Source organism: Convolutriloba macropyga, chromosome 10, assembly GCF_964194025.1.
Source record: "Convolutriloba macropyga chromosome 10, txConMacr16.3, whole genome shotgun sequence".
NCBI classification, from domain to species: Eukaryota; Metazoa; Xenacoelomorpha; order Acoela; family Convolutidae; genus Convolutriloba; species Convolutriloba macropyga.
The window spans coordinates 55,095,606-55,123,541 of NC_134477.1; the positions used below are offsets into that span (position 1 = coordinate 55,095,606).

Below are 27,936 nucleotides of genomic sequence, written 5' to 3' on the forward strand. Positions count from 1 at the left end.
ATCAAAAGGCATATTCAAGAATCTTGTTAGTTCTTCGACTTGAGCCTGATCTCGTCTCAAACACTTACGCCAAGCAAATATTGGAAAGCTATGAGAGCGAACAAGAATTTTTCCCAACGCAACAAGTCCGCAAACAGGACGCGGTACTTCAAAACGAACCACAACAGAAAAAGAGAAAACAAACGAAACGACAAAGCAAAAAAAGGCCAATCAGAAAAAAGTGGTCTCGTTTCGTCTTCTGAGAGAAAAACTTTAGAACAACTGTACTCGAGAATTCCTGCATCGTTTGGAAGCTCAAAGCGATTACAAAAACACAGCAAAATGTCATTAGCGAAAGTCAAGTCTTATTTAGATACCAAGCCGTCCTTCACAAAATACCGCTCGCATCGAATGCAATTTCCCAGACTAAAAGTGATTGTGAAAGATATCAATGAAATTTGGTCATTGGATTTAGCATATGTTGACAACCTTGCAAAATACAATCGCGATGTTAAGTACCTTTTGGTAGCAGTTGATTGTCTGTCACGGTACCTTAGAGTAGAGCCAATGAAGACAAAATATGCAACAGAAGCAGCTAATGCATTCAAAAAAATGATCAAATATAAACAACCCGAGAAAGTATGGGTTGATGATGGAACAGAATTTCTCGGAGCTTTCAAAAGACTGTGTAACTCACGAGCAATTCATTTGTATAGCACTTTTAGTGAAAAACAGTCCGTTTTTGCCGAACGGAATATTCGTTCACTGAAAAATATCATTCATAGGTACCTTGAAGAAAAATGGACATATTCGTACATTGACAAATTAGAAGACTTTGTGAAAACAATAAATTCACGTGTTAATCGGATAACTAAGCTTGCACCAAACAAAGTTACAAAAAAAGACGTACCACGGCTTGTGTCCTTGAGCGCTGAAACAACTGTTTCCCAAAAACCTCGTTTCTTTGTTGGAGATTTTGTCAGAATTGTCAAAAAAGACAAAGCTTTCAGAAAGGGCTACGAACAATCGTTTACTGACGAAGTTTTTGAGATAACAGATATTCCGACATTATTTCCGCCATCATATTCCCTCATTGATGCAAACAAAGAACAAATAGAAGGAAAATTTTATCAATCAGAATTGCAGCTTGTTCGTGTAAAAGGAAAATGAGTAGAAATCGTTTTGACGATGAGTTCACTGTGCATGTTATTTCATCCGCTTCTATGCAAATATTTGGGTCAAACACTCTGGCCTCTTTTCGCAATTTTTTCAATGATGAAATTCAACTCTCTGGTGACTGGAGGGTGGCTCTTAGTGAAATAATTTTTCCGACAAAAATTGAGCACGTCGTGAATGGAGATTTAATAGCATACAGTCTTAAGGGATACGAAGACTCGCAAAAAGTTTCGTCTGATGCTAGTGTCATTTCTCGGCCTTACAATGGAGAAAAACTGTCCTTCATGACTGGTAATTTTGACAATATTAATCAACTTCTGGGTACTATCAAGCGAACAGTTGGATTACCCAATTTTTCGTTTCGAGAAATCAAGAGTACTGGAAAATACGAAATAATTTTTGGTAAATATGAAGGAATCACGTTTCCTAGTGAGGAAATACCTAGCATTGTGGGCTTTACCGGAATTCCAGATGGACGCGGTGTACATATTGGTTACAATATGGATTCAGTTACATCAAATAGGTTAATGAAGAGTGATGAGACAAAAGCATACTTTGGAGAATTTCCTGCTGATCTTTGCGCGGGAAAGCACCTAATATTCATTTACACAAACATTATTGAGTATCAGTATGTGGGTGACGCAAAAGCTCCGTTATTGCGTGTCATTGATTCAAAACAACGTCTGAAAAACGGTAGCGTGTGCGAACTTGAACCAACACATCGAATTGTTTTTTCAAATTTAGACTATAAAAAACTTATCAAACACTATACAATCAATTTCAATTGAGCTTCGCACTGAGACAGGACAATTGGTTCCTTTTTCGGGAACAGGTAAAGTTATTTTAACTTTACAATTCAAGAAGTTTTCTGACTAGTATGGATTCCTATTATGCTAATCAGGTAACATCATTGCCGCACTTCTCCGGACACTATAGACAAAGGGGAAGTGGGTTTGGGGCTTTAGCAGCGGGAATTGGACGCGTTGCTTTACCATTGGCTCGACGTTTTATTTTACCGGCTGCAAAACGTATCGGGAGAGAGCTTTTAAAACAGGGTGTTCCCGAACTTGTAGTCACCAAAACAAGCCTTGAAAAACACAGTCTCAAACACTATCAAAAAACAAACAGGTGGACGAGCGCGACAACAACGACCAAGGAAACAAATTGGAAGCCGTTCAAACAAGTTAACAAAACAGCGTAAGACCTCGTTCATTTCAAAGTCAAGAGCTCCAAAAAGAAGTCGATCAGATTTTTTTGCAAAGGTGAAAGATGATCGCTAATTTATTACCATCCGAGGCAACTCACAGTTCCCTGGATCTGTTCGAGAAACCATCCCTCTTAGTAACATTTGATGGAAGTTTTTGTCAAAAACTGGGCCCGGTGTATAGCCCCAATGGTCCAATGTTGGAATTTGAAGTTGCTGGCGATAGAAACAACTTTATTGATTTACAAAAAATATTCCTTGGGACAATCGATTATTGCCTATAGAGACTTACATCACCGACTCTCTGACACTAATGCACAAATATGTCAATTTCTCGAACATCAACCAATTCAGAGTCAAAACTCAGAACTGTGTGGACTTTTTTGTATTTATATTGCGCATATTATATTTAGTAAAAGAGAAATTGTAAAAATTAATGATGTTCAATTGCTTCGCTTTGCACTTCATATGATGTTTTAATATCTGTTGAATAAAATTTTTTTTTTCAAAATTTTATTTTTTCTTCAAATACAAGACGAACAAATAGTAACTCAGAATCAATATCTAATTTTCCATAACCACTCACAAATATGTCCATAACTTTACAAAAAGCACCAGAATGAGGACCACTTAAAATGTTTTCAACTCGTTTTAAAGTTTCTGTACAAATTTGATCAGTTTGAGTTTGTTCATGGCCGGTTTCTGCTGAGATGGTATTGTGGATTGTTTTCTGTGCGATTCCTGTAGTTTTTGTGGCAGTCGTTTTTGTCGTCGTCAACATCTTTGCTGTGTTTGAAATTGGAAGATGCTTGTGAACCGTTGCTGGGTCAATTTTTTCTCCTGTTTTGTCATTGAAGTCAACGGCTAACTTCAACTTTGTAAATACTTCTCCATTCGTTTCCAGTTTTGAAGAATTTGAAAATAGGTGTTTGAAAGTTGTGAAAAGACAGGGGACAGCAAAAGATTTGTTTTGCTTTGTACAGCCAATATCAGTTGAACTATCAATCAAAAGGTGAAAATGGTTAGTTGCTATTTGGCAAAACTCAGACTCAAAGTGAGGACAAACTGCATAATTATTCAAACTCCTAATGTCTGTTGGCTTTTGATCAACAATTTTGAATCTAAATTGTTTCTGAAATTGTTTGAAATAACTTGGAGAACGTTCATACATTGCTTCCACCATCCTTGCTCTCGAGCTTAGGCCTTTTATTTGGTGGCGGTTTTGTTGAACAGTCTTTTGATGATTTTTCTTCTGATTCAAGTATCTTCTCTGCCGTATTGACCAAACTCCCAAATTCTTGCAGAGTTAACGAAATTCTCTGTTCAAACTCGTATTCTTCTGCTGCTTTTTTAAACAGTTTCAGAAACACATACGTTCCTGTCTTTTCATAAGTTTTCAGCGTTGCCCTTATTAAACGCTTATCAGTTTTGGAAATATCAAAATAACAATCTCCAAATTCTGTATCTTTAGTGGAAGTGAAAGGCATAGTGTGCAACTTGTTTTTATCACTTTCAGGTACTCTAATGTGTAAAGATTCAAACTAATGGCGGCGACAAGTTGGGATTAAACCAGTGTAGTCATTTTGTCTCATTAAATCCAGCTGACATGTGAATACAGAGTCAAGTACGCCTATGGCGTACTTGATTCTGTCTCTTGCATTCACATTGGATTGCATAATTAATTTCAGATGTGACCTTAGATAAGGTTTCCCTACTGAAATGGTTGGTGGAACCACAAAAACTGAAACAGATGTGACCCTAGGTGTGACGACCACAGGTTGAATTTAGCGTGAACGTGCAGAAAATTCAAAACAGATGTTAACCTAGATAAGAATTGAAACCAATATAATTCAACTGGTTATAACGTTATAACACATGAAAATTAAAAACAGATGTGACCCAAGGTGTGACGACCACAGGTTGAATTTAGCGTGAACGTGCAGTAAATTCAAAACAGATGTTAACCTAGATGAGAATTGAAACCAATATAATTCAACTGGTTATAACGTTATAACACATGAAAATTAGAATCAGATGTGACCCTAGGTGTGACGTGAATAAAACGTTGAATTTAGTGGGAACGTACAGTATTAGTAATTCAAAACAGTTGTTAACCTAGATAAGAAATGCAATGCAAAGTTAACTTGGTTTCTACGTTATATTAATTAGAAATTAAAAACAAATGTGATCCTAGATAAGCGGTGTGTTAAAAACGTATTTGCACTACTAAAATTATTGCGTTCATTTCCTTTGGTTCTTCTTGCTAAACAGTCAGTCTCTGCTTGAAACCTTTTGGTTCCTCTTGCTAAACAATTTCACTCTCTACTTGAAACTAGTGTTATATTTTGATCGTTATAATGTCTGTAAAAATTCTTTCTGAATCTGCAATTTCCCGAGAACGAACTCTTGTTTATCAGACATTGTACGAAAACTTTGTCGTGTTGATTCAACAGAAAAAAATCGGCGATGTTTGGACAGTATACCAGCATTGTCTAATTCCAAAACTCTTTATCAATGCAATTGCAGCTCTACCTAATAAAACGGAGCCTTCTGAGAGCAGCATTATTACTTCGGCTGGGTTATTGCCTCCCAAAACTACGCCTGCTTTCGAAAATCACGATGTTGATACCTTGACAGACGAAGTGCGGAGGATATTCTATCGCTACGATTGTGAGTGTTCCACTTTGTGAAAATCAACTCGGAGTTTATCGAGCATGCGACGAATTAGCAGATATGTGGGGACTCAAGTCTGCGCCCGATTCTCCCACCAGTCTCACAAGTGTGCCAGTGACGCCTGCAGTGGACCCTAGTCCTACAGTTACACCGACTCCTAGCCCATCCCTGTTTGCGGAAATCAGTAAAAGTTATCAAGAAAAGTTTTGCAACGGAAATCAAGATTTCGACTTGAACATTTTATCCGGGACAAGCTTTCATACCCCACAGCAATCGAATTCAGCCCTATTTGAAACGCCGGAAAGCGGCGAGACACCGCAAATTTGTGCTGCTCCTAAAAAACGAAGACCAGAAAGCAACCTGATGGATATATTTGATATTTAAAACTAAAACTATAAATATATGCGTGCTTTAGATTGCTCAATAGTTGTGTATATGACATTCATTCAATTGTGTATCTGACATTTATTTAATTGTGTTGATTGCCTTTGTACAATTTTTGATATAGACTTAATTCACAATAAAGATCTCCAACCTTTTCATAAGGAATTGAACAAGTTCAAACATGTCCCAAAAGAACACTGCACTTTGAGGAAATTGTATTTGGTTGAGCAAGGTCATTAAAAAAATAGATTTCTACCGCTCTTTAGTTATTAGACTTGTCTATTTAATGTTTTAAGGTTTGTTCAAATCGTAGTTCAAAAAATGAAATTTTTTGAAATATTTCAAAAACATGAAGAATTTACGAAAACGATAAATAATAAGAGAAAGAACGATAATTAATCAGGAAACCGAAGAATACCTTTGCTTCAATTAGGTTTGCAGTGAAAAGCTCTTGTTTGGAGGAAAAGTTTGCAAAAAAAAAACTTTGAATATTAAGAGCGAATCTAAAATTCAACAAAAAGTGGTTAACAACTGAAATTGTCATTCTGGTGATTTTGTGGTAAAACAAGGAGCTTTTTCCAGCATTGAAATTCCAGTGAGATTGGTCCAGTGTTTGTTCTTTTACTGTTTTCACTAAACAAAAGTTTAAAACTTTCAAACTTGTGTTATTTGCATAAATATTTTGACTGTTTTTCTTGAAATCAAAAAAAAACTTTTTTTTTGCTTTATATCAGCTGAAACTCATGATCATCCAAAACGAGATTGACTTAGCGATGATTCCAATGAGTAGTGTGCTATTGATCGCTGTAACAGGTACCATCTTTCTATCAAAAACAGTCTTTTTTTTTCAACAATTTTTACAAAAATAACAAAATATTTTTTGTAATGATCCGAAAGCAATAAAAAATTTATCTCAAATGAACGGGGATAGGCTCATACGATGGACAATTGTCCCCGCTATCAAAGATCTCAGAAGTTCCAGGTTAAAAATGTTACTGCAACATGGTTTTTTTGCATTTTTTCTTTTGTTATTTTAGTTAATCCCTCTTAATCCCTAAAAGTGAAAAAATGCCATTTTTTAACATGAAGGAGACATTTTTACCCTTACTAAACAGAAGTTTTTCTGTAATGGGAACTTGTTAGAGAGCTGATGAAGTAACATAAGTATAACGTTTTTCTTTATTCTTGGAGAAAAAGCCTAATCCCCTTAATCCTTTTGATCAAAAAAATTGAAAAATTTAAAAAAAGTGATGTTTTCTTTCAATTGTTTACACAAAAGTTTCATATAGGAACACTCCATCAACAAAGAGGTCCTCCTGTGCTTCTCAGTCATATTTTCCAACACATGAACCCCTGGTAAAGTCTTTTATTTAGAGGTTAAAGTCTTCTGAAAAAACTCGGCTTTCGATGCAGTTTCAACTGATGTTTCCTGATAGCCTTGGTGACTCCAGGACTTGTTTTCTTGTATGATATACCTTAATATAGACCCTTAGTGTAGATGCCTTTATATGCTCCTTAGCATGCATGCTTCCGCGACATGTAACAAGAACTTTATCTATTTCGAAATTTTCAACTTTTACTAAAGTTATTTTTAATTGTATATTAAAACCATAAAAATGGAAGGTACGTTCAATCTGCATGCTTTTTAAACCATTTTTTTGGTTGTTCAACTTCTGTCTCTGCTTTGACTGCGTGATAGTCATTTTTAAGTTTGAATTTGATTTTTGGCGCGCTTTTAAGTTTACTTCAATTTGATTGGCTAATTTCAAATTCAAACTTGCGCGCGCAAACTTTCAAACTTTGCACAGCATAACAGTGAGCTCAGATTGAAATCAGCCATATTTGAGAACTCTTGCATTGAGAAACCGTTTGTTCAAACTTATCTTGAAAATGCCAGAAAAGTGTAACTTTTGTGACAACGTTTACAGCAACAAAAGTAACCGTGCTCGTCATGAACGCACTGTTCATGCTGATGAGAAAGGTATACCCGTATACCGCTGTTCAATTTGTCCAGTTACTCGCCGTCAATTATCTGAAATTCAAATTCACCTCTCTGACTGCCATGGTAGATTTACAAATCTTTGTCATTATTGTAATCTTGCTTTCAACGACAAAAACTCGTTTAACGAACACATCAGAAAACAACACGTGTTACCTGTTCTTGACAACTCGAGAGTTGTCAATCCAATTGTTCATCAACAGGGACAACAACAACGACAACAGCAGCAACAACAACAACAACAACGAGGTACCCTCACAGAGTCAGCCTTTAAAAAGAGTCTCCAGTCTTATCGTATTGTAGATAGTAACAACACCGTTGGCCTTCTCGATTTCTTGACTGCTCAGAGAGATGAAATCAGTGACATTATAGAACAAAAAACATTGAACGAAGGTCCACAAAAAGTTCAATTCAGTGCGAAACTATCACTTCATAAAGAAGCGCGCGACAACGGAGAAGCATCGGACATTGATATCTACGCCAATTCTGAAATGACACCTGTTCATCATCAATTGTCTGACGAAACGTTTTTTCACATGGTGGAAAAGATGCTCACTGTCCTCTTCGTATTCGCATCTAATGGAAGTGGTTGGATTCTTCAAAAAATTCTGTGGGTTGATTTAAAATTCGCTAATTTTTCGCCAATACGTGGTTCATCTTTTATTGAGCTGCCCCTCTGTCTTCGTAATCAACGCTTTTTATTGAATATACGCAACCATGATGATTTCCAATGTTTCAACTACTGCTTCACCGCTTGGTACCACGAACTGCACGGACCCAACTTAGCTGACCCTTCACGAGACATTAGAACACAATTGACTAACCCGGCTACATACAGGAAACCTGAGGCTACCAAACCCCGCGGTGAGTTTTCTATGCCAATGGGCTTTCACGATATTCATCAGTTCGAAATCATCAATGACGTGCAGGTCAACGTGTTTCAATTTTCAAAAGGAGACCTCCTTCCTATGTACGTCTCCAATAACAAGAACATTGCACCAACGATGGATCTTCTACTCCTGTTTAACGAAGATGTACATCATTATGTTCTGATCAATAACCTCATTAAACTGGTATGCACTGTGAAAGAAAAACAGTTCACAAACAATTTGCGTCTTTGCAGGAACTGTTTTGCTTTTTCCCACTCTGAAGAGCAACATCAAGTTCACGATGATGCATGTCGAAACCATGCACCAGCAACAATAAAGATGCCCGGCGATGATAAAAATTCTTTCCGGTTCAAAAATTTTAAGGCGCGATGGTTTGCTCCATTCACTATTTACTTCGACTTTGAGTCGTTTCTAATGCCAGTCTCATCTTGTCCAGCTAATCCGGACGCATCTTCAACTGAAGTTATCGAACAACACATACCCTCCGGTTTTGCTCTGACTTTGATTGAGAACGCTTTTTCAACACCAAAAGAATTCGTTATCGATAGCTCCGAAAACTGCATGACAAATTTTATTAAAAAACTACATGAGATGGCGCGAGAAGTATACTATTCAAAGAGACGCTTTCCGATATATTTGGGACAACAAGTGCCAAATCGAAGTAGTATACAATTGAGTGTTGGATTTGTGAAGAACCTTTCGGACCCGAAGATACAAAAGTGTTGGACCATTGCCACCACCGCGGAGATTTCCTTGGTTTTGCTCATGAAAAGTGCAACTGGATAAGACGCACAATCAATTTCACTCCCGTAATTGGTCACAACATCGCTAACTACGACCTTCATCACGTATGCTTGGCACTTCGAGAAATTGAGCCATCAACAACAATAAACGTCATCCCATCTACAGATGAGAAGTACATATCGATGACGTTCGGTGTCCTAATCAAAACAGTCACGGGGAGAGATGGAAAAGTCAGAAAAATTTACGAATATTTACGTTTCATCGATTCTTTCAAGTTTTTAACTTCATCCTTAGAAAAGTTAGTTGCTAACCTACCCGCTTCGGCTTTCGCAATTTTCGATTCAATGTTCGATAGTGACCAGTCAGCTGATGCTCTAAATTTGATTAAAGAGAAAGGAATATACCCCTATTCGTACATGACTGACCGCTCAAAGTTCGCAGAAACAGAACTTCCCCCACTCGAAAAGTGGAAAAACAGCCTAGACAATGGAAAATTGCAAATAACAGAGGATGAACTGCAAAAAGCAAAAACTGTTTTTGATACTTTCCAATGTTGTAACCTTGAAGGATATCATAACTTATATCTGAAGTGCGATACACTCTTGCTTGCGTGCGTGTTTGAAGAGTTTCGGAGACTGTGTATGAACACATATGGACTGGACTGCGCACATCACTACAGTGCCTCAAACCTCGCTGGTGATGCATTTCTGAAAATTTGCCGGGCCAATATTCAATTGTTGACAAATCGAGAACATCTGGAAATTGTTGAAAATATGATTAGAGGAGGTCTCGCATCGGTGTACGATGAACGTTACTTCAAGGCGAACAACAAGTATATGGAGAATTACGACAGTGCGCTCGAGTCGACTTTTGGTTTCGTGGTAGATGCTAACAACTTGTATGGTGGCGTCATGAAAACAGAGCATCCACCTGTTGGTGACTTTTTGCTGGTGGAAGTCCCACTCGAGCAGGTACTCAATACACCAACAGATTCTCCCATAGGTTACATCCTTGAAGTAGATTTGATGTACCCACACAATATACGAGACCTCCATCGTGATCTCCCTCTCGCGCCAACAAAAGAATTAGTACCCGATGAGTGGTTGAGCACTTACCAGAGAGAGTTGAAGTTCAATGTCAACATGCCGCGGTCATCTGTCCCCAAGTTACTACAAACCGTTACGGACAAAAAGCGGTACACGCTCCATTACCGGAATCTTCAACTTTATGTACAACTTGGTCTGGTTGTTGACAGAGTACATCGCGTGCTCCAATTCTCGCAAGAAAACTGGATGGAGCCCTATATCAGATTAAACACGGAAAAAAGACAGACCGTGCGGAACAAATTCGAAGAAAATTTGTTCAAACTTATGAACAATAGCGCTTATGGTAAAACCTGTGAGTCAAAAAGAAGGAGAATGAAACTTACCTTAGCGCAGAATGCAGATCAAGTGCTCCAGAATGTCTCACGCTTTACCTTCAAGACATTCAAAATTTTCGGCGAAAATTTAGCTGCTATCACGCACGAGCCAAAGAGAATCTTTTGGGATAAGCCAACAATTGTTGGCGCGACAATTCTAGAATTAGCTAAATTTCAAATGTATAGGTTTCACTATAATATAATGAAGCCGCATTTTGATTGTCGCCTGCTATATTCTGACACAGACAGTCTTTTATATAAAATTCGATCTGACGATTTCTACAAGGAATTAGCAGCAAAACCCAATATTTTGTCGGAGTTTGATTTTTCAAATTACCCTAAGGAGCATCAACTTTTCAACAACAACAACAAACTCGTCGTTCTCAAATACAAAGATGAATTCGCCGGAAAACTCATCGACGAGTTTGTTTCGCTGAAGCCGAAGTTATATTCCATAACTTCAACAGGTAAAACAGATTTATGTTCATTTATAACTTTTGTGTTATTATGGTTAGTCATTATCACACATACATCACACTAAACTTTAAGAGAAGCAAGCAAGCATTTCTTTGAAAAACTTTCTGAGGACAAATTGATAAAACTTCTCGCAACTTTTTTGTATTCAGATTCCCGAAAAATCTCTGCAAAAGGTGTTACCAGAGCTGCCAGGGAACAATTAACGCACCAGAAATACAAAGACGCTCTGTTCCTCTCATCTACACTACGAACACCGAACAACAGAATTGTGTCAGACCGTCACGTTCTACAGACTGTTTCAATTAATAAATTGTCCCTGAGTCCCTTCGATGACAAACGTTTCATTCTTGAGGGCGGTATAAAAACTTTGCCGTACGGTCATGCCGACGCAATTGAAGCCACTGATCTTGAAAGTGATCCAGAGTGGGATGCACCGACGCAAGATGAAATCGAGGATCTCTTTGGGGAAGAATGGGAAACGGATAATGAGTCGGACAGCACGCTCCCTGCTTCTACTGAAAGTTGGCAGCCACCCGATCCTGCCCTTGAAAGTTGGGAGCCACCTGATCCCGGATTCAACAGAATAATAAACGAATCGGACTTGGATAGTGACGATAATGTCGATTTTGAGGCAGTAATTGACGAAGAATCTCCAATCAATTGTCCATTCATAGATTATGAAGCTGTTGAATCTGAGGACGGAAGAGAAATAACCGATTCGGAGGAGGAAGAAGCAATACCACCGCGTAAAAGGGGTCGACGCACATAAAAAACAGCAATTTTCAGCCTTATTTTTACGTCTGTAATTGTTAAGATTGTGTTTTATGATTTATATTTCAATTAAAACTGTTTAACCTACTCTATTTTATCCCCATTTGTATATATTTTCCCTATGACACTTCAAAAAATTTAAATATTTGCATTTTTTCGTTCATTTCGTGCTAATTTTGTTGTAATTTTTCGTTAAAAATGGCTACATTTTTGTTCAAAACCCATTTCAAAACTCTAACCTACCCGTGCTTAACACTGGTTTCAGTAACAACGCGTTTTGTCGTGATTTGTAACCTTTCGATTGTACAGATTTTGTGTTCAGTTTTGGTTCAATTTCTCAACCCAAGTTTGTGTTGTTTAGCTAAATTTCAATTGTTAGATTTGAGCAAATTGCGTGGTTTGGTTCTACAGTAAATTCACAGTTTATATCCAGTCTTTCTGATAAGTCTAAATATTTCACTCTTTGATAAGAATAAATAATTCCCTCAAAGGAGGGGGGAAATGTTTGGATAATAATTCGGCATAAACTGAATAATTCCTTCAAAAGCGGGAAATGGAGGGGGAATAGGTTTGGATAATAATTTGGCCGGAAGGGAGCTGTCCTTGCATGTAAAAGGTTGGGTTGTCCTATCCCATGCAAAAGGTTGGGTTGTCATAGCGCATGTATCGGGTTGGGTTGTCCTTCCCAATGCAAAAGGTAGGGTTGTCCTCAGGACAACCCTATCTCTTACATGGGATGACAACCCCCCCCCCCCCCCCGATCTTCCATGGTGTATACGTTACTACTCCTTTCTGATTAAAAGGTTTTCCAAGTAAATTCATCTAAAAATTTTAGAACATGAAACTCTCCTGAAAAGTGAAAGTGAGAATGATAATACATCATTGAGCTTATCCTTGATACTACAATAAAGACTTTTGCGTTGATGAAAACTTTTGCGTGGTTGTGACTGTAATATTGTATGAAATATAAAAGTTTTGATGATAATTTAAAAGGCTGCAAAGTTTCTGCAATTTCCACAGCTACTGTGTCTGTGGCCAATTTTAACTGAACGGTCGATTCAGTTTTCTTGTGTTTTACAATTATATCATCATTTTTTCTTTTATACGCAAAAGATGTCGATTGGCTAAAATTGGTTCAAAAATGAAGATCGTCTCTTCATTCTCTTTCAGGCTCACTGTGTACTCTACAACACGTGACATGTGGGTCCCTTGTTAAACTAATGAACTCTGACCACAAAGTGAGGCTGCATTCACACGATGTCAAATACGGCACAGGTCAGATGCAAACAAACAATTTTGGGATCTATTCTGTTTCGGCCACCAGTGTTTTTTATGACCCCCAGTTACAAATTATATGTTGGTGTATATAGCACGTTACTATGTAAGAAAATAGCACGTGCGCCTGGGGTCATAAAAAATTTATGCTCACTAAGCTGGGGGGGGGGGGGGGGGTGCGAAACAGAATAGATCCCAATTTTGGATCCATTGTAGCCCCCCCCCCCCCCCCCCTTATCGTACCCCTCCCCCCAGATTTTTGCAACCCCAACTTACAAATTATGTTCTATTACATAGCACGTTGCTATAAAAAAAATATAGCACCTAAAAGTTTGGGAGCGGGGCGTAAAAGTTATTCGCTACAGCTGACCCATCTTTTTGATTTGCTACCATCTATATACCCCGTTTTCTATATGATTGCAATTATTCTTGGATCTTTTCCCTTTGTGCCCCCCCCCCCCCCGAAGAACGTTATGCTCCCTCAGTTATAGAGCATGTGCCATTACTTAGAATTAAATCATTATGTAGAAATATAGCACTGGCTGTTTGTGGAAATAATATGCATGGGGGGGGGGGGGCTTGGGAGTTACAAACAAAAAGATCCCAGAATTAAAATCTGCTCTTCTCAATGATTACATTGAAATGAGTTTCATTATAACCTTAAGTAGAGCTTTCACTTGCAAGTCTTGCTAAATGGTTGACTCGATATTGTCTCATTGATTAATTCAGTGACAAGAATCTGACTTAATTGGATTTTGAGCCTTGTACTGAAATTGTCACGTCGTTGAAATTGTCTGTTTATTTGTGTGCCTATCAAACAATTTTGAGTTGAAGTGTGAGCTAGCGCAAAGGTCATACCTTGAAAGTGATGTTACTAGATTGGCGTGCATATTCATCAAAGTCTATCTATTTGAAAACAGCAAACTTCGAGTTCATTGCCCTCGAAATAGAATTAGAAAACTTGTTCATGGTAATGTCAGCAGCTCGAGATATTTTTAGAGAACATTGGTATCATGAACCCTAAATTATTGAGAAGTCAGGGCTAGCTGTCACTAAAATTAATATACATACTGTCTTGGCGTAAATAAAGAATAACCTACTTGAAAATTACCAATTTCGGTGTAAGCAATACCGAGAATTTTACGAAATTAAATATTTTTAATGTTGATTGTTTATAACTGTACACTGTCTCTATGCCATATGATTCCTGTGCTATAAGTTTTATCATGACGAAAATGAAAGTTGTAGCACTCTTTTTAGTGTCAAAATGGTTTTCGAATTTCAAAATGCTTCATAGAAAAAGTTTATAGCAGCTTCTGGAATTCTTCAATAATGAAAATTGAAAATGTTTCTGATGGTTTTATGACAATTTAACCAATGCTATTATATCCAATGCCATTATACCCCATGCCATTAAACCCAATGCCAAAATACCCAATGCCATTATACCCAATGCCATTATACCCAATGCCATTATACCCAATGCCATTATACCCAATGCCAAAATACCCAATGCCATTATACCCAATGGCATTATACCCAATGCCAAAATACGCAATACCATTATACTCAATGCCATTGTACCCAATGCCATTATACCCAATGCCATTATACCCAATGCCATTATACCCAATGCCAAAATACCCAATGCCATTATACCCAATGCCAAAATACCCAATGCCATTATACCCAATGCCAAAATACGCAATACCATTATACTCAATGCCATTATACCCAATGCCATTATACCCAATGCCAAAATACGCAATACCATTATACTCAATGCCATTATACCCAATGCCAAAATACCCAATGCCATTATACCCAATGCCATTATACCCAATGCCATTATACCCAATGCCATTATACCCAATGCCAAAATACCCAATGCCAAAATACGCAATACAATTATACCCAATGCCATTATACCCAATGCCATCATAACCAATGCCATTATACTCAATGCAAAATACCTAATGCCATTATACGCAATGCCATTATACCCAATCCATTATACCCAATGCCAAAATATCCAATGCCATTATACCCAATGCCAAAATACACAAAACCATTATACCCAATACCATTATACCCAATGCCAAAATACCCAATGTCATTATACCCAATGCCATTATACCCAATGCCAAAATACCCAATGCCCTTTTACCCAATGCCATTATACCGAATTCACATTGATATTTTCGTTCCTTATTCCGAGTACTAATTAGCTGAAAATAGATCTTGCACTTATGATTTAACAAGCGGATAATTTAATCCCATGTTCGGTTGTGATAGCCATGGCCATTATGCATTATAATTTATTCACTCGTTTGGTTGTGATAGTTTCATATCAACTCCCTTGGGCCGCTGAGACATGGCCATGGCCATTAAGCATAGTAATTTAATCACTCGTTCGGTTGTGATGGTTTCATATCAAGTCCCACGGGCCGCTGAGGCGTGGCCATGGCCATTAAGCATAATAGTTTAATCACTCGTTCGGTTGTGATAGTTTCATATCAAGTCCTACGGGCCGCTGAGGCATGGCCATGGCCATTAAGTATGTTAAAACATACGGGTAATAGGGACTGCTAATTTGTTGTCGGATTATTGAACGAAAATATCAAAGTAGATTGGGTATAATGCCATTGGGTATATTGGCATTGGGTATAATGGCCTTGGGTAAATTGTCCTGACACCGTTTCTGATAGCAACTTTTGATTTTCTCGGTATTTGAAATAATTTGGATATGATCGATATACTACCGATATGGTTGAGCAGAAGTTGTTCTTCGCCAAAATTTATTCTGTTTATAGATAGACGTCGGTTTTTTATCTCTACGCATTAGTTTCAATAATTTGAAGAGAACCATGTGATCTATAAGTAAACAGTGCTATTTACATGTTTTGCTGTTGAAACGTTTGAAAAACCCAGTACAGAATTGGTTTTTTTGAATCCCAAAGCTTTGAAGTTTTTTTTTTTCATTAAACGAGGGAAAATAGCCTCACAATAATCCAAACCCGAAAGAACAAGACGCGATACATTTTTCCTGTACTTCCACCTAAGATCTTTCGGCTAGAGTTTTCTACTAGATTTTAAGTGTGCACTTCACCGAAGTTGCTGAGAAGTAAAAATGGCGTAAAGGGCAGTGTTTTGACCCCCTTCACTCAATCCGCACCCCGTCCCATCAGTCCCCCACTTCTCACTTAGCCCCCCCTTCGTCTATACCCCCCACCTAATGCTAGTTTCACTAAATCCAAACTAGCTACCGCCAAAGCAAACCGTTCGCGAGTAGTTTGGGAGCAATTCTCCTGACTTGAGTCGGCTATGTTTCGTTTTCGTAAGTTGTAAGCATGATCTTTAATGACGATTGAGTGAATGTTTGTTGTGTAGGTAGTGGTCAGCAGAGCGTGACAGCTGTCAATGACGTTGATGACTCCAACAGTTACTGGCAGGTGGTCCAGGCATACAAAAGTACACCTTGCAAGAGGGGGTGAGTGAGAGTAGAACATTTGGAAGGCGGTATTTTTGCTATCATAAACTTTGTTACTGATAAACTTTTCAGTCTCGAAATCACTATTAGGTTTTTAAGCACGACAAGAATGAAAAGAGTAAAGTTTCGCATTGATCGATTTTAATTTCTCAGTAATCTATCAGTAATTTATCAGAAATTTCACAGATATGATTCTATAACGATTTCCAGAATCGGTTTAAAAATACTGTTTTCAGTTGATCTGATGGGAAAATATTTTTCATACTTTCCTAGTTATTGCCAATTTTTTTATGATGAAAAATATCTGTGAATATTCCGCTGTAATATTTGCCATTAATAGAGGTCTTCGGATGTGAATTTGTACCGCTGTATATTTTTAAAATATTTTTTTGTTTTGTTTCCTAAACATGTTTACTGTTGCCCCCCTCCTGCTGTCCCAACCGACCTACGGCCATAACTAAATTAAATTTTTTGTGTAAGTGTTATAAAATGTTTAGCTTATTTTGATAAAAATTTGAGCTAAATCTAAGTCATGTTTGTTGAAATCGATGATAAAGTTAAGGTTGAAGTTTATTGTGCTCTGAAGATTTTGCTATTTGAGAGATATATCTATTTGCTTTTGCCCTGGTCTGAGCTTTCAAGTAATGAAGAATAACTTAGTCATTATAATTAATAAAGATTATAACTCAGTTATTATCCAAGTTGACTTGATCTGGCTATAATGAACTTGAATGACATGTACGATTGATGGATCACATTTTCCATTTAAGAGCGGCGTTTTCTATTCTCGTTTCAAATGAGAAGTCATGTGTTCAACAGATAAACACATACTTTGAAAGCCTCTATTAAAAATAAAATTTAAGCAAAAAGTTAGCATATATATTCAAACAATTGTAAATTGTATAATTTGAAACAACGCGTGTAAAATTAATTTGAGAAACTCATCAGAAATTTTTTTATCATCGGCAGATAAAGTTTTTGTACAGTGCCAAAAAAGTTCATTACAAATTTTTCTACCAAGCCGAATTTACTTTTAAAAATCATTTTGTGATATAGCTTTGCATTTGAGTAGTTTCTGAATTTGGTCTATGATCAATTTACATTACCTTCAAGCTTAAGCTGGCTGTAAACAATATCATTTAGTCAGTAAACAGTCAAAAACACAGTCAATGACCTCAGATTAAAGTTAGCAACGTAAAATTTTCGTGATTCGGGTTTCTGTTTAATTATTAATTTTCCTGTAATCATAAACCATTGTCGTATTGTTTAGTTATTATTTTGTATCCGTAACTTGTACTAATTCCCCTTGATGTGGTCATTATGACCGTGTTTAATTCTCTTTCAAGTAACCTAGCATTCGCAGATATGCATTGCCTTTTATCCAAAGAAAACGATTCGAACGAAACAATCGTTTCAAATCGAAATAAAATCAAAACTCTAATTCCTGAAATTACGGACCAGAAATTGATTAGTACTGTTAACCAGTTTCGCCAGGTGTTAAAGTCGAAAGTTTACGATTATCACACCGATTATGACCTTCTGCGGTTTCTGAAAGCGAGAAACTTCAACATCGATGATGCGGTGTTGATGTACACCGAAATGATTGATATAAGGAAGCGATTCGGTTTGGACAAACCCGATTTTTTGCAGTCGCACAAACCTATGGACGCGTTTATCAATCATTACCCATTTGGGCTTTTTGGATGTGACAAGGAAGGATGTCCAATTGCGTATGACTTCCCAGGCCGAGTGGACGTGAAGGGATTCGCATTGTCAATGTCGGACGAGGAATTCTCGAAGCAGGTTTAACTCATGACCATGTTTTTAAAATTGATAGTACAAAATCCATGATTTAGATTTGATTTAGCAAGTGTAGCGCCCTTTGTTGATATTGTTTGGGTCCTGTTGGTCAGTTGGAGAATTTCCTTTCTGCTGCTTTTATTTTGAAATTTCTCCCTTTTCGATTTGACTGAATTGTTCGTGCACAGCTTGTTTTCTATTTGGCTCTAATTGAACCCATTTAACTCAGATGAGCGTATCAAAGACGGAGGTCCACTGCAAAAATTCTAATAACAACAATTCTGGAATTTGATTCATTAATCTGGCCTATAATGAATTTTTGTTAAGCCCTAGAGAAAGCACGTGAATCTGTCTGCAATCCCCTTGAGTCTGTCGGGAAATCGAAAATTAATCAGTGCAAAGATAATTTTTATACGTTTGTTCAATTCTAAGACAGCTAAGTATTTTTAGCTTTTCGTCTTAAATTTTGCGGCCAAACTTTATCTCTGACTCTGTCTTCAATTTGATCTGCTGTATTGATCTGATGACTTTCATAATAATCAAACATCTAATTGGTGTTCATTTGTGATTGCTCAAGTTTTATTGTTGCCCATGTTAATGTTTTTGAAAGTTATGTTTTTTGCTAATTTGAGAATACAGTTGATGCTTAAAATTTCGTGGCCTTAAGCAGATTTAAGTTGACCCACAATACTCAATTTAGTTGATTGCAGATTTAATGCTTCTGTTGTTCGAGATCAATTCCTTTTGTTCGAGTCCTATGCTTTCGGCGTTCCACAGACAGGGCTCTCTAGATAATTTTCCGTAAAAAAAGTTGCTATTTTTTGACTTTATTTACTTGCTTTTTCTGTTCGAATTATTTTGCCTAGAAGTTTCTTTAACTTTTAAGGTCAGCTCTTGTGTTTCTTTTCTTACTGGTTTTTTCGCACCACTTCTGATTAAGTACAGCATAATTAACTGAACAATAATTATGGATATGGTAATGTATAAGGTATTTACAAGTTAAGTGAGCTGCGTCCTGAGTTTTATCTTACAATTTTGGTCTGCAATTATCGATGTTGCAAATTTCGTTATATTGTTTGGGAAGCTTTATGGGGAACTTGTTTTTATTTGTAGAGAAATCAGAATGATTTGGACCCACTCAGGAACAACAAGAGTGTTTTTAGTGTAAAATGTAAAAGTGCACATTATCAATCAAAAAAGCTGTTCCATGTTTAACGGCTTTAATTTTCCATTTTAAAAAGCTTTTCTGGTTTATATTGATTAATTGTTCTCAAACGAATTTTGTAGCAATTATATTAGTCCTGTCGGTCTTTTTAATGCGATTTTTTGCTGGACCCATTTTTCGTCTGACTTATTTAACTTTTCGTCCTCAAAAACGGAGATAAACAGGTAGCGCCCAGCGGGCATGAAGTGCTCTTAGAGCCTTTCAGCTCACTAGTCTCCAAGTATGCGATTCACAGAAATTGTTTTGGAGACTTATAATTTGTGTCCCGTTTTTCACCCCTGTTCTTTTAGCCCCTATATTTTAACCGTGATTTTTTAAAACCTATATCATTTAAACCCTATATTATTTCACCCCGATTATAAGCTTCTTATAATTGAGCCTCAATGGAAATGAATAAAGCTTTTGTTAGAAAAATGAGAAAACCTGGATGAAGAGGCTGGTGTCAGAAAACCATGAAGGGGCCCGGGCACTTAAAATGATCCCTGCTCTAGCTTTCGAATAAAGATTGATTAATTAGAAAAGTCTTATGAGTTGAGTTGATTGTCGAGGAAATAACTAATGTGGCGGTTCAACAGCACTTGATAGCTTCATTATTAAAAAAATAGACGAGCTTTGTTCATATTTCCAATCAAATTATATTAAGTTTCCACTAAACCGTCCTCCTATATTTCCTCACAAATCTGGAATCAAAGGGACGCAGCCATAACAGGAATTGCACGAACAACTAATGCTGTTGAGGGCTGGTTTTATGGGATGCAAGCCTTGTTCAGCGGATCCAACCCGGGAATTTGGAAACTTTTGGCTAATTTGAAAAAAGAGGCTGCCATGCAAAAGTTAAACTTTGTCAATGCCTCATCCGGACAATAAGATCCGATGTAGAAAAAATATAAGAGCTTGAAAGGAAAGGTGCACAACCTAATGAAGATTCATTGGGATGAAGCTGCTATTTAGAGCTTTTGCCCGTTTGTCTTAATTGTGTTTTTGATATATTTTTGTGTTTAATTATAACTTCTCTTGTTAATTTAATTTTGAAATCCATCTTATTATTTCCCAGATGGTGCCCTCCTTGCGTCCTCATGGAGTTACATCGAAGCCTCATATGGTGACTCATTAAGGAGTTTGACCCCAGGCGTTATTACTATGATGGGACACCTAATTGGGAACACAGTTTTGCAACATTTAGATATGAAACTTGTACAGCATAGCTGCTAGGAAAAATATCAATCTGTAAGTCATTGAAGTTTTTGTTAATCATACGGTTATTTTTTTTATTGGCTCAATTATGCCTGACCAAAAGTAGGTTTTAAATATTAGCTTACATCCATTCATTTGAAAAATACCGTTTCTTTTGTCTTCTAGACTAAGACAGTTTTTGAACTTTTTTTGTTTGAAATCAAAGTGCAACATAGAAGATGTCAGACTTGACAGTTGTTCTTTTTCGATCAAAAGCATTGCTCTAAAAAATCGTTTCATCTTTATTATTTGATTTTAAACAAACGGAAGCTGTTCAATGCGGCACTCTTGAAGGTCAGTATTTTTGTGTTTTTTAAATCCTTTGAACTTTAGCTTTGCTAATTGTTTTTTGGACGCGGAAATAGATAAAAGATTTCGGTGCTAAACCAATTTTTGGGTGGATAAGTTGATGGGTTAAATTACTGAAGGGTGATTAAATACGGGGTTAAATTATAGGGGGTTGAATAAATCGGGGTGAAAAGAGGTAAAACCTTTTGATCATAGTGCGAAGGGCGGTTCTTTGAGGTTGACCCCCCCCCCCCCCAGCAACACCCCATCCCCACATCAGCCCCCCTTTCACTTTACCCCCAATCCCCACCCCTGCGCATCGTTCAGGCCGTAAGGGCCCCATGCAGCCAAAAATCGCCCTCCCTCCCGCTGCCCCCCCCCCCCCCCCTCCGATCAGCCCCCGCTGCGCTCACCTCACGCCCCTTCAATTAAGCTAAAGCTAGACTCACCGAGGTTAAACCGAGCCTAGCTACTGACGAAGGCGACCGCTCCCCGGTCGTTTGAGAGCAATTTGACCGACGTTAGTCGGTTATGTTTTTTGTTTGCCTGATGGAAGTGATGGCTTCAAACTATCTACAAAAATTATTTCGATTCTAAAATTTCTATTAGTTTTTTTATGTTTCTGCGAAAAAAACGTTGATGATTGACAACGAGTTTTTGTTTAAGCTACGTGTTTTTACTTCATAGTAGGTTCAGATGGTAATGAGATGGGATTTAGTTACCCAGAAGCATCTGTTGAAACATCGTACACACTTCGAGCAATATTTAATTCGACGAGAGAGTGTTCTGGCGCTCTTGAAGGTAAAATTCGTTCGAATAAATTAAATAGGGAAAAAGGTCATGGGTGGAATCTGGCTGTGGAGTAGGTACTGTGGAATCTGGAAGCTCTGTTGCTTCTGATGCAGCAGAAGACTTTGACAGAGGGGAGATTAGTGGACAAATGGACTGTCATTGTGGATGTCAGGGAACTATCTGTCGACCATTTCAGGTACTTACTTAACCTAAAATATCATTTACAGGTACTTCACTGTGTAGCCAATTTCTAGCAGCCTCATTCTCCGCATGTCTTGTCTTTCAAATGAAGAGAGAAGTTTCATTGAGTAGTATTTCTTTCTCTTTATACCTCCCCGCCCACCGGGTGGAATGTTGACGGTAACTTAGGGAGGCGGAACTATACGTTAAACGACCACTAGGATAGGGGAGGGGCTTTAACCCGAAAGACCCCTATTTATGGAAAGCGTGGAATATCTCGAACGATTATGACACGGTTCTTCAATGATTTCCGAGACCTAGAATATCAAATGCGGTCCTGTAAAATTTGCTCTTCTGTAAAATTTTCTGTTTCAGTGCCGATGTCTGTTTTTGAAAAAGTGGTGGGCTGTTTTTACTGCTTTTATGCATTATTTTCAACCGTTAAACACAAAAGTGCGGTATTAGTTTTCTAGCCGCTGAGTACCTTGTTTTTTTTTACTGCTTTAAAAATTTGTCCAAAAAATTTATCTGAAATTTTGTTTTTAGCAAAGCTTATATTGCCAAAATTGCCAAAATACAGCGCCTATTCGATGTGTGCTATCCTGAGCGAGTGAACAAATTGCTAGTAGTTCAGTTGTCGCCACTATTCGACATTGGCTACAAGTTGTTCAAGCCGTTCATACCCGAAGCTACTCGTCAGAAACTGGTGGTGATGAAAAATATGAGAGATCTGTTAAACTTTGTTGATGCTGATCAGCTGCCAGTTGTGTTCGGAGGAACGAGAGGTAAAGTAATATAAACTATTTATAAAAAGAATAAATCGGCTTATTTTGTGCTGATATGAGGTTTTTCTGGTTCCTAGTTCTTTGCGGGATTGAGCTGTGCTGTGTTATTTGCGTAGTTTATCCAGGCTAAAGTTTTCATTTCAAAAACCGGAGTGCATTAGGTGACCGAGCAGCTCTCTTATAGCCTTAGCAGTCTCTAAGTATGAAATTTGCCGAAATTGTTTTGAGGAGACAATTTCAGCCTCGTCCAACCCGTCCACCTGGCGATTTGGACCCCCTCTCGTCCAGCTTTCCCAACCTTGCCCCCATCCCTTGATCCACTATGCTAATCCACCCTAATATTAGAATCCCTAAGCCCAGCTGGCTACTACCAAAGGCAACGCCGGTCGTTTGAGAGCATTTGCCCCGACGTAAGCCGGTTATGATTGTATAATTATTAATAACCGCACAGCGATAGCTGGGGCTATTATTGCGCTTCTCTTGGTTTTTTACAATTCAAAGAATTTGAATTGTGTTGGTGCGCTGTCTTTTTTTAAGATCTGTTCACAAATTTTCATTACTTTTAAGTCAAATTGGAGTAGTGATTTTGGTCTTATCGAAACAGAAAGTGGAGCGAAAAAGCGAATGGTTTTGCGACGTCAATTTTTTTTGCTCTAAGTTGAGTGAGAAAACGGTGTTTGAACAAAAACCCGCTTTCTCGCTAGTGGTTTTTTCACATGCGGCAATTTCACTTTGATATTTACTGTTTTTTTCGATTTTTTGGATCGAATTTTTTTCGAAATGGTTTTCCCAATCCATACTTAGCTCATTCCAGGCCTCTTTTTTGTTTGAACCAAATTTTCATTTCTCGTTAGTGGTTTTTTTGTTCACATGCGGCATTTTGACATTGATTTTAATTGCTCTCAAACGAAGTTTGTACCAATTATATTAGTCCTGTTGGTCTTTCTTTTTTATGCGATTTTCCGCTTGACCGATTTTTCGTCTGACGCTTTTGACTTTTCGTCCTCAAAAACAGGATAAAGGTAGCGCCCAGCGGGCATTTTGACATTGATTTTAATTGCTCTCAAACGAAGTTTGTACCAATTATATTAGACCTGTTGGTCTTTCTTTTTTTATGCGATTTTTCGCCTGACCGATTTTTCGTCTGACGCTTTTGACTTTTCGTCCTCAAAAACAGGATAAAGGTAGCGCCCAGTGGGCATTAAGTACTCTTAGAGCCTTTCAGCTCAAACTGTTTTGGAGACTTATACTTATGGTGTGAAGGGCGGTTCTTAGAGGTTGAGACACCCCCCCCCCCTGTTGAACCCCACCCCAACTATTGCCTCCACCCCCCCCACCGCGCTGTTGCCCCCCCCCAACCCAGTTTTACCCCCATCAGCCCCCGGTGCAATCCCCCCCCCCCCCCCCCCGTGGCTAGCTCCTGATGAAGCCAACCGCTCGCCGGTCGTTTGAGAGCAATTCGCCCGACGTTAGTCGGTTGTTTTTCAGTTTTTTTCTTATTTTTTTATTAATAGCCGCCCTCATCTTCTCAGCCGGCTATTATAGCGCTCCTATTTTTTTTACCTCGTCGAACTTTGTCACGCCCCTATTTCGTCCCTCATAGTTACGTGATGATATTCCTTAAAATATCCATAATTAAGTGCTTTATATTAATTAATATTCAGTTAGTTTCAAGGCCATATATAGCCAGTATTTTCCATCTAGGCCTGTAACCTCTAATTTGTTTATGTTTATGAAAAACAACCGCAGATTGACAGTTTCACTAGCAAACACTTCAAGTGCCTAAAAGCCTCAATATTTACTTTTTTGAGTTTCTTGAAGATAAATTCACATAATCAGTAAATAACTTCATGAGAGATTATGTACTTGGTGAAGTAATTATTCTGATAAAGTAGGTGCTAATACGGAATTGTATATGTACTGAACAAACACCAAGAGACGTACAAAAGCCGGAAATTGCCCAACTTGAAAATCAGTAAATATTTGCGAAGGACCAATACAACTCAAGGCACAGCCCTGCGGAACTTACGATCACCAGAACACCGGAGAACCAGCCTAAAAATCAGTTGCCTATCACCTAATAAACTTGATAAACTTGAGAAACTTCTTGTTAAAATTATTAAATAATTCTTGCTAAAAATAATTAAAGATTGAACTGGAAATTCTCTTGAAAAACCTCCAAGTTTGATAAACTTAGTTACAGAAGAAATAGCGACTAACTTAACACTAAAATGCAAGGCAAACTAGTGGATATATCACGCATCTGAACCGCTCAATAAAAGGCTATTACTAGCTAATTTTATTCAAAATATATCTGCTAAAAATCGCACTGTGAAACACCAAAATAAGTCCTTGTAAAATGCTAATTATTCAAGTTAATTACTCCTCATATAAACCTCAATAACACCACGAGGAACACTATTAAAAATCAGTGCGTAACATGGTGACAGGAGTTATTAACTGTTTTTCAGTTTAACGGACCAATAATTCGATTAATTCCTTGATATTTTCGATATTTCCTTTCTTTATTCTGTTGTTTTCTTTCTTCTCTTCTTTTTCATTACCTTAAGAGCCTCCAATCATCCAGAACCACATCCAGCACTTCCTTTCCGAGCAAGATGATAACACAAAAAGCAGTAACAAAGGAAAGAATGGGTGGAAACCGTGTTTGTGTCTCTGTGGACTAAATGCAACGGCAATGCAAAAGTGTTTGAGTGCACAATAACTGGAACAAACTCAACCACAGCCGCTACAACGGACAAAAACAACACAGGGTATTTGCAAACGAGGATATTGTGAGTAAATGAATTTGTAAAATTAATTTTGGTGCTTTATTTATGTCAATTTATAAAGAACAAATTCTCCCCGCTATTAATAATTGTCGCTCTTCCCCCAATTTTGTTGAACATATTGAAGGAAATCACATTAATTATACCCAAAACAACAGTAAAACGCAAGCCCAGATAGTAACCGCTTTCTCCTCTTCATTTTATAAGTCTATCGTTATTTATGTGCTAGATAAAGATGACAAACGTGTTGCAATTTATTGGACAGCAAAAAGTCTAAACCAAAAAGTTCGCAAATTTGGCCTTATTCGTAACAAACTTTAATCTGACAGAGATATTAACCTTGATAACATCATCACTGATTATCAGATAACATCAGAATAATAAATTACTGAAACCATCACTTAATTATTAACTAAAAAGAGGGCAAAACAAAGTTTAAACAAAAAAAATAAAAAACAATTATATTTTATTTCCCCGCCCAGCTCCGGAGGTTAATGAATCAAACAGTGACTTCGGTCAATTATGCTGTTGCCTATTTGAGTGCAGCTTCCACAAGGCCTGTGCGGTCGTGGTCCCCACGAATTTTCCTAGACTAAGGGGCACTCTTTAGAGGTGAGACTTCGGCGGCCCATACGGCTTCAACGATATAAGTCTGACGATTCGACCGGAGCTTTAGGAATAGGCTTATAAGCAGCCCTTCTTTATTACTTTCTGAACGAATGGTTTCAGTAGTTTCTTTTCTGATATTCTTGTGCTATTCATTCAACTGTTTTCATCTCTTAAAACCCCTTAATCTCTCCATTAAGTTAAGTTAAGTGTGCTATTTAATACTTTAGAACGAAAGTAAGACTGATTGAACGAAAATTATATAATCTAATCGGGTAAAAAGCACAATGTCACACGCGCAGATCAACATCACGCCTTTTTCCGGATCAGAAACGGACAGTTTTAACGAGTTTGAACAACTAATAACAGGTGCAATCGGAGTTGCAGCAATCGCAAACGCGCAACAAGCGAACTTTCTGCAATTACATTTAAAAGGAGATGCTTTACGATACTTCTTAACCATACCAGAGGCTACCAGACTAGTCTTCGAAGACAGTATAACAGCCCTAAGAAATAGATTCACGCAGGATGACTTGAGAGAGATCAGAATTATAAAGTTAGAGAATCAAAAGTTTAATCCAAAAACAGACACTGTTAAAAATTTCTTAGTAAAGTTAAGAACTGAAGCCAATAAAGCATATCCAGCACCTGAAATAGTAGTAGCGCCAGCAGGAGCAGGTGACCCAGAGGCTCGTAGATTCGAAAGAGAGACAGCAGCAAGAGAATCTGCCATTGAAATGTCAGAAAATCGAAAAAACGAGCAAATAAAGCGCTTCTTTATTAAGTCTATGCCAAACTGGCTGAAGCCTGAGCTCTTAGAAAGGCCAGATACAGATACCATTGATCAATTATGCACCTTAGCTAGCCAACAAATTGCAATAAGGGAGATGTGTAATAGAGAAGAGTACTTCGATGACGGATTTAATGAAATAACGGAAACAAACACTGATAAAATGTTCAAAGCAATAACTGTTATTTCAAATAATCAAAAAGAACTTCAGCAGAAACTTGAGCAGAGAACAGCACCTAAAAATGAGCCACCAGAACAAGGCCCAGTAAACATTTTTACACCACATTATCCACAGCAAGCTTATAAACAAAGTTATAGACAAAATTTCCGCCCTCAATATCAGAATTATCGACCAAATTACCGTCAATATCAGCCCAATTATCGTCAGTTTCAGCAAAATTATCGGCCCCAGCAACAGTATGCCCCCCGTGCTAATAATTACCGAGAGTTTAGACCACAATTTAATGCCCCTAGACCGTTTCATTATAACGAACAGCCACAAACTCGTAATTATTGGACCGAACCTTCAGATAGTTCCCCATTTGTTCATCCAGCTTATGTTAATAGACCAGTTTATCGGTTCCCAACAAAAAATACCCCCCAAAACCTTCTTAGACAGGGTATAGTTTACGATAGTCCAGCACAAGACCGATACGGTATGCAAAAAGCAAAAGAATTTAGTCGTGCTCGTGCACTCCAAAGCAGAAATATGAGAGGTATGAATTTCCCATTTAATCAACAAAAAAACTAATAAAGCCACCCAACTTTAAAAAACAAAATAAAAATTATAAAAACTCAGTTAACTATTATAACGAAAACACGTCTAGTCCTAGTTTAGATAAAGTAATAGAGCCAGTTTATATTAAAAGTAACAAAAAGCGTAGAAAACGCAAAAGTAATAATAATAAATGTGAAGTGAATAAATTGCGCAACTCCCAACACAAGTACCTCAATTCGCATCAAAGC

At 37.6% G+C, this 27,936-nt stretch overlaps 3 protein-coding genes across 4 annotated transcripts in view; all 3 read left to right on the forward strand.

The window, feature by feature from the left end:
• LOC142348211 (isochorismatase domain-containing protein 2-like) overlaps positions 1-27,936 on the forward strand; it is a 346,917-nt gene that overhangs the window by 188,427 nt on the left and 130,554 nt on the right. The gene's annotated exons all lie outside the window — the stretch shown is intronic.
• Positions 1-27,936, forward strand: part of LOC142348210 (stromal cell-derived factor 2-like) — a 213,076-nt gene that overhangs the window by 151,678 nt on the left and 33,462 nt on the right. For both annotated transcript variants that reach the window (XM_075399475.1, XM_075399477.1), the window contains exons 3-4: positions 12,888-12,992; positions 16,383-16,482. In XM_075399475.1, the coding sequence (XP_075255590.1) occupies positions 12,888-12,992; positions 16,383-16,482 (205 nt within the window). The remainder of the gene's footprint in view (positions 1-12,887; positions 12,993-16,382; positions 16,483-27,936) is intronic.
• The window catches only part of LOC142348205 (SEC14-like protein 2), a 29,041-nt gene continuing 18,229 nt past the window's right edge, over positions 17,125-27,936 (forward strand). The window contains exons 1-3 of the mRNA XM_075399467.1: positions 17,125-18,285; positions 21,895-22,016; positions 22,547-22,785. Coding sequence (XP_075255582.1) covers positions 17,803-18,285; positions 21,895-22,016; positions 22,547-22,785 — 844 coding nt within the window. The 5' untranslated portion in view covers positions 17,125-17,802. The remainder of the gene's footprint in view (positions 18,286-21,894; positions 22,017-22,546; positions 22,786-27,936) is intronic.